Consider the following 14,230-nt stretch of genomic DNA (forward strand, 5'->3'; position numbering starts at 1 on the left):
TTCGATGGCTTCTTTAATGTTGTTTTCTTTGATAGGATTTAGAAATTTTAGTTCTCTGTGACTCCTGATTTTATGTTATTTAGTTGTCTTGGTGATGCTGCCTTTCGATTTTGGTTATAGCTGTCATTCGATTATATATATTTTAAGTTCTGGTGGGATTCTATTCTTTGCCATTGACGATAATGTTGTTCCCTTAATAACCATATCTACTCCCCTTGAAAGGTTGTTTGGTAACTAAGGCGATGAGGTGCGCTTTGCTGATTATACATGATTGATTGTTTTTGCTCTGAGTCCAAACATTTGTATTTTAATGTTGTTAAAGTTCAAGAGCTCAATTCAGTAGCTAATGTTGGCTCTCCCTTGAGTGCCCTCTCTATTCGAATCTGGTTCATGTTACTGTTATGTTTTTTATATTACAAGGTCTGATGCCTTGTTGTTGCTGACTTGAACATACAACCACTAACTTGGTCCTTAGGTTTTGGGGATGAAAGATTAGTATCTTTGATGATTTAGCATACATATGGTCATTCGATAGAATCATTAGGTGCTATTAGTTTGCTTATGAAGGTAATTATGCGTTGATGCTTTCCTCTGTCATGTGAACTTTGTTTTGATTGATATCATTGTTTAGTTATTAGGAGGCATTGCTTCATGAAAGTAATGCTTTATATATATGTATATATGTACCATACATATGCATCATAAATTAAATTATCTGGGTGTGGTGTTCCTAACTTCATAAGGGTTATCTATGGCATCTAGCTGTTTATGTGGCTTAAAATCGCTTTATTTAAAGCATCAGCTTTAACTGATTTTTCTTCTTAATTGGTCGAAGGGTTCCTTTATCTGGCATTGCTTTTTTTTTTTTTTTTTCCTATTGGTATATAATAATGTTGGTATTCTGGATAATGCGCTTGATTCCTCTTCTGCTGTTGGTTATTCTGTTGTTGGTATTGTGGATTTCTGCTGTTGGAGAAATTTTATGGAGAAAGTTTGAACCCCGACAGATGAATGATGATGAATTATTTGCATTCTTACATTGATGGGTTTGACAACCGTAGTTGGATGGCCGTACAATATATTTGGGGGCAGATACTACTTTGTTTTTTTCGATCTTGGAAACCATTAGATGATGGATGGTCGCTTTTGGACCTAGGGAGAAATTTGCCTATGAATCGTACTGATTCTTGTGATGTAATTTGTTTTTTTGAGTTTAAAGTTGGAGTTATTCCCAAAAATTTGTGGTTAAAGCATGAGATAGAAATTCTCATTTATCATATTATGGCATTTATATTCTAAAATAGTTCTTTGCTCTTAATTTTTAAGGTTTGCTTTAAAGTTCAATGGTTCTAATGAGGAATGACTTCAAGATTGCAACATATGAAATATTTCATAGATCATCATATGAAGATTTTTGCAATTTGTGAACTAACTTTGTTAAAAATTATAATATTTCAAATTATATTTTTTTGAATTGGTGTAAATGTACTGATATATTTGAATAGTATAGCTTTTGTTTGGTTTTGCTTTGATTTGATTTTTTAATTTGAACAAGTAACATTAAAAAAAATCCTTAAATTTAAAGTTAAAACAACAAAATTTGAGCTTCATAAACAAGCCGAATTTGAGCTTTTGAAACTAGTAGAGTAATCGAGCCGAGCTCGAGCTTAAATTTTTTACAACAAGTTGAGTTCAAGCTCAGGGTGAGCTAAACGAGCTCAGCTCGATAATGCCATTTATTCGACTCGATTCGTTTACATCCATAATGATCACCCCTCCTCAGTCAATCTGCATCACTTAATGTCTAAGTGTATCTTATTTATATATTCATCATATTTGCACTTTTTTACTATATAAAAACTATTTTTTTAATATCCCATTAGTTATCATAGCTCATATATTATTACAATGGGACGCCTTCATTTACCACGACCATAATTACTATTTTATTTGCTAACCACCTTAAAACTAATTAGTGATATTATTATTTAATGAAAAAAATGAACAAGAAGCGTTTGTAGTCCAACGGTTAGGATAATTGCCTTCCAAGCAATAGACCCGGGTTCGACTCCCGGCAGACGCATCAAATTTGCTTTATTTGAATATATTTTTAATTCAGAATTAATTTTAATAATTTTTAATTTCAGAATTAATTTTAATTATTTCAATGGTGACTTCGATATATTATTATTTCTTGAAACATGAATTATCATCATATAATTGTTGGTGTTTTAATTATTATTATTAACCTTATTTAAAAAATAATAATAAATAATGTTTAAAACAATCATAACTTTTTGTCTTTTATGTTGAATTTTTATGTGGCTAATGATCAAATAAAAATCAAAGCCCAAACATTGAGATTATGCATCCTCACCCTCATATAATTTAATATAGATTATAAATATAAAGAACTTATATTATATTAATTTTAAACAAATTTTTATTTTTTAAGATAATCTTGATTTATAGATAAAAAATACCTCAAGGAATCTTGTTTCAAGATTACAAGATTGCTTATTTTATAATATCTCCACTGGGGCTCTAAAGTAATTTGCCTTTTTGCAGATTTTTTTCGCTGATATTCACATGGTTCCCATGCATTAAAAAAAAAAAAGAAAAGAAAAAAAAAAGAACTCATTTTTTTCTTCTTCTCAGTTCCATCTCTACTGATCAGAAGAATGCGATCACTCTTCCACCTCAAGAACGGTTTATAGATAATCAATCTGATATCTTTCTTCATCCAAGACCCACTCATATCCCATATTTCCCTCTTCAGCTCTATCAGCTCTCTCTTATCAGTGATCGAAGCCCTCAGTCTATCAGATTTTCTGAGTTTCAGTGGAGAGACCCTAAAGTTCAAAGCTTTGGGCTGGTTTTAGTTGGGTGTTGCTCAGCTTCCTTGCGAGAAGTTATTTGTAAGTTCTCTGGCTTTGCTCAGTTGCTCGGAATGTCTATTTGGATCAGATCTTGTTTGGGTTCTGTGTGTTAATGGAAAGTGGTGAGATTTTGTTATTGAGTAGTGTAGCTTATTTGTCATGACATTTCTGATTGATATTTTTGGATATGTAGAAATCAGTTTAGTTGTTCTGTGTTTTAGTACACTGCATTGGTCTCAACTCAAATCGGAATGGAAGCTTTTTATTCAAGCTGTAAAATTTATTTGTTTCTTCGAGGATTTTGAATGTTCTGCGCTAAGTAATTGTTATTGTGAGTTCGAAGCTTCAGTAGTTGGAATTTAAGAAAATGGTTTGATTGATTAACAGTATTAGCCACATCATAATTATCGAATTCGAAATAAAATTTCACATGGCAATTACACAGCAGATTCTGGTTGTTTTTTTTGTGCTTTTGAGTGCTCATGTTTAAGTAGTTTGTGTGGCATTAATCTTTCTGTAACTTTGCTAGATTAACAGAGGGCATTTTTGTTTCTATTTTCCGGTAGGTTTGATCTATTTTAGAGACTTTGAGAAGAGATGGTAAATTTAGGATCAAAGAAGCCCCCCTTAAGTTCAGTTATCTTAATCTTTAGAATCCCTTACTATACACAATGGGGACAAAGCCTACTTATTTCTGGATCCGAACCAGCGCTTGGAGCAGGGAATGTAAAGCAAGGTTTAGGTTTGGTTCCAGTTCATCAAGGAGAGGAACTTATCTGGCATGGGAAGATTTCTGTGCCAATTGGATTTCAGTCTGAGTACTGCTATTATTTAGTCGATGACAATCGAAATATTTTGAGATGGGAAGCTGGGAAGAACCGGAAAGTTTCTCTGCCAGAAGGAATCAAAGAGGGAGAGGTTATGGAAATTCATGATCTTTGGCAGGTGAAGATTGACAAATTTATTTGTATTTTTTTGTAAAACTGTTTCTTTTTTATCCCAATCCTGTGTATATGCTATTAACAGCCAGCTTCAGAAGCTCTTTTCTTGAAAAGCGCCTTTAAAACTGTTATATTCGGTGGTTCTCTAAACTCGGATCCAAAATTTCCTTTTGAAACCAATCAAACAGATGAAAATCAAGAAGGTATACTCTCCATGTACCCTTAAGAAGCCAACTTCACCAAAACATGTTATATGATCTTATATTATCTCTTTCTTTTCTTCTTACAGATTCTATTGTTGTTTTGTTCAAGATTAGCTGCCCAACTATAGAAGAAGGAACATCTGTAAACATCTCCATGGCGATATTGTTTGTTTAGAACTGCAAATTCTTAGTCATACGAGAACATCAGAGGTCTAATATGAAATATTACAGGTTTATGTCACTGGCAGTGTGAGTCAATTAGGGCAATGGAGGATTGAAGATGGACTGAAGCTTAACTATACAGGAGAATCTATTTGGGAATCATATTCAGTTGTAAGAAAAGTCGACTTTCCGATAAAATATCCTTCTAAGATTTATCTGATCTTAAGTTATCATTTCCTTTTTTCCCTCTCAATTTATGAGTTTGAATAGCATTCTCTACATAACATTTTTTTGTCCTTATACTGTCATCACTGTTATCACTCAAATATTTGTTTAGTCCTTAGCAAAAATCCTACATACAAGTATTACCAGAGTTGCAATCAGCGAGGTGCTTCCATGGAAATTGGTCCCTATAGGGAGTTAGCTCTTGACATGACATCCGGCTCAATACCTAAATATGTTGCTCTGTCTGACGGATCTTTTAGGGTAAATAAATAAGGTTTCATTTGGGACGGCTTTCTTATTGCTTCTTAAAGTAGTTTTTAAGTAAAAAAATCAAAATTTTTGTACTAGAAAGTGCTTTAAGAAGCAGTGCCAAATGAAGCCTAAGTCTGTTTCACCACTTAAGAAGTGGAGTTTGTCCTTTAAATCAAGGGCTAATTTTTTCAGGCAATTCCCTGGAGGGGTGCTGGTATTGCTATACCAATGTTTTCTGTTAGGAGCAATGACGACCTTGGCGTCGGGGAATTTCTCGATCTAAAACCTCTAGTTGATTGGGCAGTGGAAACAGGCTTTCATCTAGTTCAATTATTGCCTATAAATGATACTTCAGTTCATGGGATGTGGTGGGATTCGTATCCCTACAGGTAGACTACAGGCTGATTGAGCTTGAAGTAGTTAACCTTTGTGTATTCCATTATTGAATTCTTTACTTTCTTTTAAAGATGACTTTTAACTACTTGGTTGGACAGTTCTCTCTCTGTGTTTGCTCTGCACCCTTTGTATCTCCGAGTTCAAGCACTTTCGGAAAAAATTCCACTAGATTTGAAGGTTTTGTTGTAATGTTTGCTTCATTTTACACAGCTTTCAGTTTTAGTATGTTTAGTCATTGCTTGTTTTCCAGCTTATTTTTTTCCATCCAGTGATTTAAATGTTTTGAATATGTTCTGCAGAAAGAGATTTTGCTGGAAAAGGAGCGGCTGGATAGAAAGGTAATGCTGATATTTTTCTTTGCTATCTCCATTTCATATGCACACTGGAAGTTATTAATATATGCTTATTTGTGCAACCTTCCTATTATGGTGCTTTGTTATGGTAAAATGAGTGCAAAATATTGTTTAGATCAAAGTTAGAGAAGGATGGAAAGTAAGGATTGTTTAGATCCAGGTTGGGGTTATATAGGAGATGCAGTGGAGAACTTATGATCTTGGTTCACTATGATTTTGTACTCTGGAAGTCATTTATACCAAGCTAACTTTGTATAGTATGAACAAGACTTAGAATATTTTCCTAGCATGGTTTGATTAACTCCATTGTGGAGGAACACTTAGGTTAAATCATCCCGTACGATACAAAATCGTACATAATGATTAGTTTAAAAAATTTAGGTTTTTACACACCCCTAGTGTGTGTGTGTACGGTTACCTAATTACAATCAATATCTCTTAGACTCAAGAAAAATATAAAAAGTACATACTTCAAATATAATAATTCCTAGTCTAATTTGTCTTGAAGTTTTTAACTGTCTAGAGTATGATTTTCTTAAAATATTAGTACAAAAAAATAACAAAAATAATATTTCCAATATATGTTAGGATAAATAGTAATCAATACAAAAATATTTTAGAATCATAAAAAATATACATGATATGTAAATATAGTTATGAAAACTAAGTTGCAATAATTTTCCGGAGATGCAGTGGAGAACTTATGATCTTGGTTCACTATGATTTTGTGCTGGAAATACTTGAGTTCGCAAGTAATCCAAGAGGAAATACTTGAGTTCGCAAGCAGCCCTAGCAATAATTGGTACAAACAGCGAGAATAATGCGAAAATCTGGATGAAATTAATCCAAAAACGATAGATTGCAATAATTGAATCAAAGCAAAGCAAATCCAAAGCAAGATACAATTGATCCTCAATTTCAGAGCAGGATTGTTCTCTCCCAATCTCTAGATTATGGATCTAGAGCCCAAGACGCCAAGGAAAACTCCAAGAGAACAACTCAAAGCATGCATGCCCTAACCCTAACCTCCCCTTAATCTTGTAATACATATCTTCCTAATAAAAACCAATAAAAAGTATCCTAAAATAAACCAATATTCAAATAGTTTTCCTATGCAATTTCTGCCCCCTTCCCTCTCTCTCTTTGCCGCCCTAGGGGGCCCAAAAGCTTGGGCGGCATTCAAAGGAGGCGGCTTAGGTTGCCTCCTATAGGTCTGAACCGGCCCAGGTTGAGCGGGTTTGGACAGTTCAGGAAGAACCGTAACAGTTTCATTGAGTGGAACTAATAATTTCTTATGGAAAACATGATGTGTTCATTTCCCAAATAGCTAAATGAGCTTTCACATCTTTACCATCTATGAAAAATGCTATATTTTTTTAGTGCAGGATGTTGATTATGAGGCCACATTGGCTGCTAAATTAGCCATTGCAAAGAAAATATTCAATCTGGAGAAGGATGAGATACTTAATTCCAGCTCCTTCCTAAAATTCTTATCTGATAATGAGGTATATATATCATATTCTCCTATCTTGGCTGTCTCATTTCTGCCTTTAAAAGAATTTAAGTGCTGAAGCTCTTGCAATTTCATGAATTTGGATGTATAAGAGCTGCATGTGTGAACTTTTAGTAATCAAGCTTTGACTCTACTAATTTTAACAATGAAATAGGAGTGGTTGAAACCCTATGCAACATTTTGTTTTTTGCGGGACTTCTTTGGAACATCAGATCATAGCCAATGGGGTCGCTTTGCTCAATTTTCAAAAGAGAAGGTGATTGAGCTAAATAATTCCTCCTTGTATTTCTTTTATTTAGTGGTCATTTATGGATATCCAACAATATGTTATTGTGAGTTCTCAATTTATCTTTTACCAAGTGGTCCTTTCATTTTTTTTCCCAGCTAGAGAAGCTAATCTCAAAGGACAGTTTACACTATGATGTCATCTGCTTTCACTATTACATTCAGTACCATCTGCATTTGCAAGTAATGAAAAAATTCTTATTTTGGAAAGTTTTTTGTCAGATAGAATGAACATTCATCTTATTTCATTGATCTCTTAGCTTCATTTTTTTTTTACTTATTCAAATTTTACTTGGTAGTTATCAGATGCAGCAGCTTATGCAAGAAGGAAAAAAGTTGTTTTGAAAGGAGATTTGCCAATAGGAGTTGATAGAAATAGTGTTGATACATGGGTTCATCCAAACCTATTTCGCATGAACACCTCTACTGGAGCACCTCCAGATTATTTTGACAAGAATGGACAAAACTGGGGATTCCCTACTTACAATTGGGAGGAAATGTCAAAAGATAACTATGCATGGTGGAGAGCTCGTCTTACGCAGGTTTACTTAACTTTTCATTGCAGTTAAAAATTGTCCTTAGTTGGAATCTCTTTTCTTTTCTGTGCTGGTTTGCTAATAATTAGGCTCTTTTGGTCTTGCAGATGGCTAAGTATTTCTCAGCATATAGGATTGATCATATATTAGGTTTCTTTAGAATCTGGGAGCTTCCTGACCATGCTGCAACCGGTTTAGTTGGCAAATTCCGTCCATCCATCGCTCTAAGCCAGGTTTTTTATTTGCTTGAAGTTGTGCAATTTTTGTGGTGGAGGGCCGGAGGCGGATAATTAACTTCTTTTTACATTCTTCTTGAAATTAATGTGATGTTAGGAAGAGCTGGAGAGGGAAGGTATCTGGGATTTTGATCGGTTGAGCCGTCCATATATTCGACAAAACATTCTACAGGTTTCTGGCTGCCAATTCCTTCTTTTGAGTAAAACTTTCTTTAGTTGCTCTCATTCCATGGCGTTTTGCAGGTAAAATTTGGAGCCAGATGGACAGTTATTGCTTCATGCTTCTTAAATGAATATGCAAAACAATGCTATGAGGTAGTTATCATGGTTTTGAATGTTTTTTTAATCAAAGTATGCTACTCTTTTGAAATAGCTCGCTTAAGAAACTGGCAATGACAGGGAACACAAGATATTTTGTTCTAATTCTGATGATCAAATGTTTTATGTTGTGTTTAGCAATGTAGATAATCAGAAAATGTCAAGCGTCATTTTGTGTGCATAGAATATGCCCAAGGACAGGGTTTTACCCGTTTGACAGATCTCATTTGCAATCATAAGTGTTATTTGAAGTTTCTATATAAATTCACCATGTGTGCAGTTGAATATTTCTCTCTAAGCACATTTAAAAATATTTTTATTGCAACAAGGCCTAGATTCTATGAACACTGTAAATTTGCATGAAGAAACTCTAGGTTTCTTAATTTGCAGAAAATCAAACTCCAGATTTCTCTTGGTGCGCCGCCATTCAAGCTATAGGAAGTTTAAAGCTGTTACTTATGTAAATCGATATCATGGGTTCGACTTCGGCAGATTTCCTTGGCGTGATTTGCTTCCTTTATGCGTCACTATTCCCCGTTCCCTTATTAGCTTGATGTGAGGTTGCGATTTTTATCTCCCATAACTCAAGGGAAAGGTCACTGTAGTTGTTATGGAATTGTAAAAAACTTGAGATTTTGATATGCTGACCTGATAAGGATAGATGTGATTATAGATTAGAGTGCTGATGCATGTATGAAGGAAACTTTTTGGCTTATTTATATTTCAGGTTCCCTTCATTCTTGTGTGTGCTTATTAGTGTGGTGCAAGTGAGATTGTTAATATTCAGAAGAATTTATTTCATTGTACTAATATGAAGCTTAGTTTTCTCTACTTGGTGAATTTTAATCATACTTTTTCCTCTACAGTATTTGTAATGGTTTTTGTGAGTGTGCTTAATTTTAGTACATTTTGTTACATTTTATTTTTGCAATTGGATTTTAATTCCAATCAGATTGTGGATTTTGGCGGCTTTAAATTTCTAGTTGAATTTAATTGATCATTAAGCTGTTTATTGCAACAGAAGTTAGCAGATAATTATTTAATTGATGGTCTTTGGAAGTTCAAATTTTAAATTTGATTTATATGCTTTCATACATTACATCACTTGGTTGCATTAGAAATCCTAGACTCTAAGGCTTCGTTTGGGATGACTTTCTTAATGTTTCTTAAAGCAGAGAATAATACAACATCCTTAATCGAGAGTATTCTTAGGTCAAGGCCTAAGATGTAATTAATCACTGGGACTTGCGCCTATGGGAAACCGACACCCACATCTAATAAAACTCATTCGAGCTGATGTATCAGATGGGGGAAATCTTATGATTATTGTGTCATATATATTATTATCCATCGAGGTGTGTAAGTGAAAGCCACCATCCTCCATAATTAATCGTATGTATAAGCCTATCTGTTCTCCCATTACTCTGCTCGCATAGAGTGTAAAGGCCTATAATCTTTTTGTCATATGGGATAGTACGATTGTGCCCTTTACATTCTGACCCCCATTAGTAGCATCCTTTCGAAGACCCATAACAGTATAATAGGTTATTCCAACTATGCATTAGATGGCCTGCTTATAAGTAGTTCCTGCTCCACTTCGCCCGTACGGGCTCAGAGCATGTTATGCTCAGCAGTTGGATATCTGCTCTATAAATTAGAACCACTAGCTTCTAACCGTCTTCTTTAAGCTATGTATTTATCTTCTCCACTGTGTGGTGATTGAGATCAATAGAGGACTTACTGTTACAACATTTCCTGTTTACTTTTCTAATATTCGTGTGAGGATTTCGGTAATATACTTCTTGCAGGTTTCTTACCTCTTCATATTCAACCCTGACCTTCTCTTTCCATGTTCTCTTCTATATGATCACATTTATGTTTATTTTTTTTCTTATTTTGGTTTTACATGTTTAGTTCAAGGACGACTGTAATACAGAGAAGAAAATTATCGAGAAGCTCGGATTGCGCACAGAGAAATCATTGTGGGCTGGTAATGAGGTTGAAGTACAGAGAGGACTCTTTGATCTTTTACAGGTAGTTTGCCATCATGGTCTTCTGTAAAGTTTAATGGTTTTTTAGTGGGCTCATTTATATAATTTCCAAGTTTTTTTGGTTGTGAAGAACATAGTTCTTATCCGAGATCCTGAAGAACAAGGAAAGTTTTATCCTCGGTTCAACCTTGAAGACACATCAAGCTTTCAAGATTTAGATGATCACAGGTATGCCTATGAAATGTTTAGGGAGGGATTATGTTTTGTTTGGTTCTCCATTAGGGTTTTTTGGTGACTTGGGCTCTAGACTCTCTTGTCTAGAGATTTGGGAGAGACGATCCTCCTCTCGAATTGAGGCTCACTTGTATCTTGTTTCCGTGCTGGTTTGGCTTTGTTTTTTGTATTGCAATCTATCATTTGTGCTGTTTTTCTCCCATATTTTGTGCTATTCTCGCTGTTTTTCACCAATTCGTGGTAGGTTTGCTTGCGAACTCAAGTATTACCCTTAGGGTTACTTGCAAACTAAAGTATTTCCTATCACAATATTCCTAATTGAAATATTTTTGTTTCAGTAAAAATGTTCTCAAACGATTATACTACGATTATTATTTCCACCGGCAAGAAAATCTTTGGCGTCAAAACGCATTGAAGACTCTACCTGTTCTGTTGAGCTCATCAGATATGCTAGCCTGCGGTGAAGATCTTGGTCTTATACCTTCTTGCGTTCATCCTGTATGTCCATCATCCTTATGAAAATGTTTTCTTAGGCTTCGTTTGGGACAGTTTTCTTACTACTTCTTAAAGTAGCTTTTTAGTACAAAAGTTTAATTTTTGTACTAAAAAGCTGCTTCCGGAAGCAGTAAGAAAGCCATCTCAAACGAAGCCTTAGGCTTCGTTTGGGATGGCTTTTTTATTGCTTTCTAAAATGGAGTTTTAGTACAATTTCTTTTAATTTTGTACTAAAACTCCGTTTTAGAATGCAATAAAAAAGCCGTCCCAAACGAAGCCTTAGGCTTTGTTTGGGACAGCTTTTTTACAAATTCTTAAAGCTGCTTTAAGAAGCTTAAGAAGCAAGCAGCCCCAAACGAAGCCTTAATCATCACAAACATAAAGAACATATTACAAGTTAATTTTACTTTGTCAGGTTATGCAAGAGCTGGGATTGATAGGCCTACGAATTCAGAGAATGCCAAGTGAGCCAGGCCTGGAGTTTGGCATTCCATCACAGTACAGTTACATGACGGTATAACTGTGCTTATCTTGGTTATTTATAATGAACTAGTTTATTTTAGATAATTTTTGTTAATAATTGCAATTACCTGTTACAATCATCGCTTAGCCGCGCTTATCTTGGTTTTTTATAATGAATTAGCTTATTACAGATACTTTTTGTTAAGTATTGCAGTCGCCTGTTACAATCATCGTTTAGCAGTGCTTATCTTGGTTATTTTTAGGTTATTTTAGATCCTAAGTTAGGCTAATAAAGCTTACTGTATTGAAATTTGGGTATTGTTCTATAAGACTATTTTCATTGAATGGTAAGGTATTGTCCAACATGTATGGCTTCGTTTGGGATGACTTTCTTACTGCTTCCTGAAGCAATTTTTTAGTTCAAACATTTTAATTTTGATACTTAAAGCTGCTTTAAGAAGCAGTAAGAAAGCAGTCCCAAATGAAGCCTAAGTGAAATCTACAATAGAGGCAACATGACATTTCCATATACAAGGATCATGTTCATGATGAGATATTTCTCTTCCATTTCAGGTTTGTGCGCCGTCGTGTCATGACTGCTCGACCATGCGAGCATGGTGGGAGGAAGATGAGGAGAGAAGATATCGTTTTTACCAAAATGTGATTGGCTCCAATGATGAACCCCCATCTCAATGCACACCTGAAGTAGCCAATTTCATCATCCACCAACACCTCTTAGCTCCATCAATGTGGGCGATTTTCCCTCTTCAGGTAAAGTAAAAACTTACCATCATCACCATTATCTACAGAGCTTTCAATCTATCTTTCTATAAACTTTATCAATCCTTTCTTTGACTAGGATTTACTAGCACTGAAAGAAGAGTACACAAACAGACCAGCAAAGGAGGAAACGATAAATGATCCAACAAACCCAAAGCATTATTGGAGATATCGTAAGTGGCTTAGTCGCTTGAGCGAGCAGCATCATATATATTGTTTTTCACTCTTGTTGTTAAGATCTTTTTCTTACCTTTTTTAAGGAGAATTTTTATAAAGCTGCTTACAGTTTTTTCTTCATATGAAAATGGATATCAAGATTTAGTCTTCGTTTGAGATAGCTTTTTTATTGCTTTTTAAAAATTGCTTTTAAGTATAAAAATTAAAATTTTTATATTAGAAAGCTGCTTTAAGAAGCAGTAAGAAAGGCGTCCCAAACAAAACCTTAAAACTTGTGAACTAAGATGATAATTTTTTTAGTTTGTAATTAACAACTATTAACTCTCTATCATAGATTTCAGATTTCTTCAACCCTCAGATATGCCTAACTCTCATCAAATTTTACTATTGCTATTAGAAATGGAGAAAATTTAAGTCAGAGATCCTAACTCAAATTTCATCATGATATATATTCTTGTCATTAAATTTCTTTGAGATATGACTAATTCACATTGCACTCATCTCAAAGTAAATCTTATGACCGAAACCCCTTTCAAATCAAAATTAGGCGGGATATCTTGACTCAAGAAATATTCATTATAATTTGTTATGAAAATGTACTATCACTATAGTTTCTCCTCCTTGGCATATAAACATCGAACCGTATGGTTTCTTTTTCCTTAAATCGTCGCGTCTTGTATCATTCTTGTCTTAGGACTGCATACGATATTAGGTTCAATTGTATTGTACTCATCTCAAAGTCCAATAAAAAAAAACTCATCCTCATTAAATACAAGTTAGAATATTAATCATTAGAATTTATTATGAAATAGTACTATCACAATATCATTATAGTTTCTCTTTTTTGGCATAAATATCAATCCCACTGCGTAGGGTTGGTTATCTGAATCTTTTTTCTTCATTGTGTCCTGTTAAAAGTCAAATTCTCATCTAAATCTAATTTTGAAAGGTCGTTTCTAACATTTTTTAACCACGTCTTTTAGTTTTACCTCTACCTTTCTTAACATAAGCTAAAATCTGATACATCTTCTCTCTTAAACGGATCGTCGGAAGGCCGTTGTTTTATGTGACCAAATCATCTAAGACGACTCTCTTTAATCTTATCTTCCACTGGAGCTACTCCAACCTTTTTAGACCACAGAGAATTTTTTTTTGTTTTTGCTTAAGTCATCACTTCTTGTATCCCTGTTGTGTTTAGGAGTGCATGTGACCCTGGAATCATTATTAAAGGATGAGGATCTGAAGATCACCATTAAGGATCTGGTAATTAGCAGTGGAAGATCTTACCCCACTTCTGAAGCTGAAATAAAGAACAAGCAGCAGGTGGAGAATATTCAGAGTAAGATCTCTAGCATCCAATTTAATGGTGATTGACAGGTTTAAGTGCTCTGCTCTGTTCCTTTATTGTTAGCATAATGCAGCATATTTCAATAGTTCTTAGCATTCAAATATCTTGTTATATTCCAATAAACCATCTGATGTTCACATCCTGTGATGGTGGAATTTTTTTTTTCTATTAGTATTTGGAGTTTTATTTAAATCATATAACTAGCTTTTAGGATTCTATTTCCATTTAACTAAGGCTTTGTTTGTTTGAGCGTTTTTTTGCCTTCTCCGTTCTCGAAAACGGAGTATTTTTTTTTTGTGTTGTTTGGTTCGTCAAATCATGTTCCCAATAACTCTTTTTTTTCATTTTTCTGCAGTTTTGAGAAAGCTTTTTATATGTGCTTCTCCGTTAGAAAACTCCATTTTCTAAACTAATGTTTTTTAAAACTGTCTTTTACAAAAGCAC

General features: G+C 34.2%; 1 protein-coding gene and 1 non-coding gene across 2 annotated transcripts; both read left to right on the forward strand.

The window, feature by feature from the left end:
* The first annotated feature begins 2,011 nt into the window (after positions 1 to 2,011).
* On the forward strand, positions 2,012 to 2,083 carry TRNAG-UCC. Its single transcript has one exon. It is a non-coding gene; the product is annotated as a tRNA-Gly (tRNA).
* Positions 2,084 to 2,606: 523 nt separating this feature from the next.
* Positions 2,607 to 13,981, forward strand: LOC110102910 (4-alpha-glucanotransferase DPE2). Its single transcript, XM_020831425.2, has 23 exons — positions 2,607 to 2,918; positions 3,446 to 3,824; positions 3,906 to 4,023; positions 4,110 to 4,165; positions 4,255 to 4,382; positions 4,542 to 4,671; positions 4,855 to 5,051; positions 5,157 to 5,235; positions 5,358 to 5,396; positions 6,797 to 6,916; positions 7,079 to 7,180; positions 7,309 to 7,392; positions 7,509 to 7,751; positions 7,853 to 7,978; positions 8,079 to 8,153; positions 8,225 to 8,296; positions 10,214 to 10,333; positions 10,421 to 10,518; positions 10,863 to 11,022; positions 11,435 to 11,533; positions 12,055 to 12,252; positions 12,341 to 12,434; positions 13,637 to 13,981. The coding sequence occupies exons 2-23, from the start codon at positions 3,477 to 3,479 to the stop codon at positions 13,810 to 13,812; spliced, it is 2,862 nt and encodes a 953-aa protein (XP_020687084.2). The 5' UTR covers positions 2,607 to 2,918; positions 3,446 to 3,476; the 3' UTR covers positions 13,813 to 13,981.
* The last annotated feature ends 249 nt before the right edge of the window (positions 13,982 to 14,230 follow it).

The sequence above is a fragment of the Dendrobium catenatum genome, unplaced genomic scaffold (assembly GCF_001605985.2).
Source record: "Dendrobium catenatum unplaced genomic scaffold, ASM160598v2 fragScaff_scaffold_1567, whole genome shotgun sequence".
Taxonomy (NCBI): Eukaryota; Viridiplantae; Streptophyta; class Magnoliopsida; order Asparagales; family Orchidaceae; genus Dendrobium; species Dendrobium catenatum.

Coding starts and splice junctions, on each gene's coding strand:
- LOC110102910 (XM_020831425.2), top strand. CDS start 3,477: ATGGTAAATTTAGGATCAAAGAAGCCCCCCTTAAGTTCAGTTATCTTA. Junction 5,236..5,357: donor AAATTCCACTAGATTTGAAG/GTTTTGTTGTAA, acceptor TATGTTCTGCAG/AAAGAGATTTTGCTGGAAAA. Junction 12,435..13,636: donor AAAGCATTATTGGAGATATC/GTAAGTGGCTTA, acceptor TGTTGTGTTTAG/GAGTGCATGTGACCCTGGAA.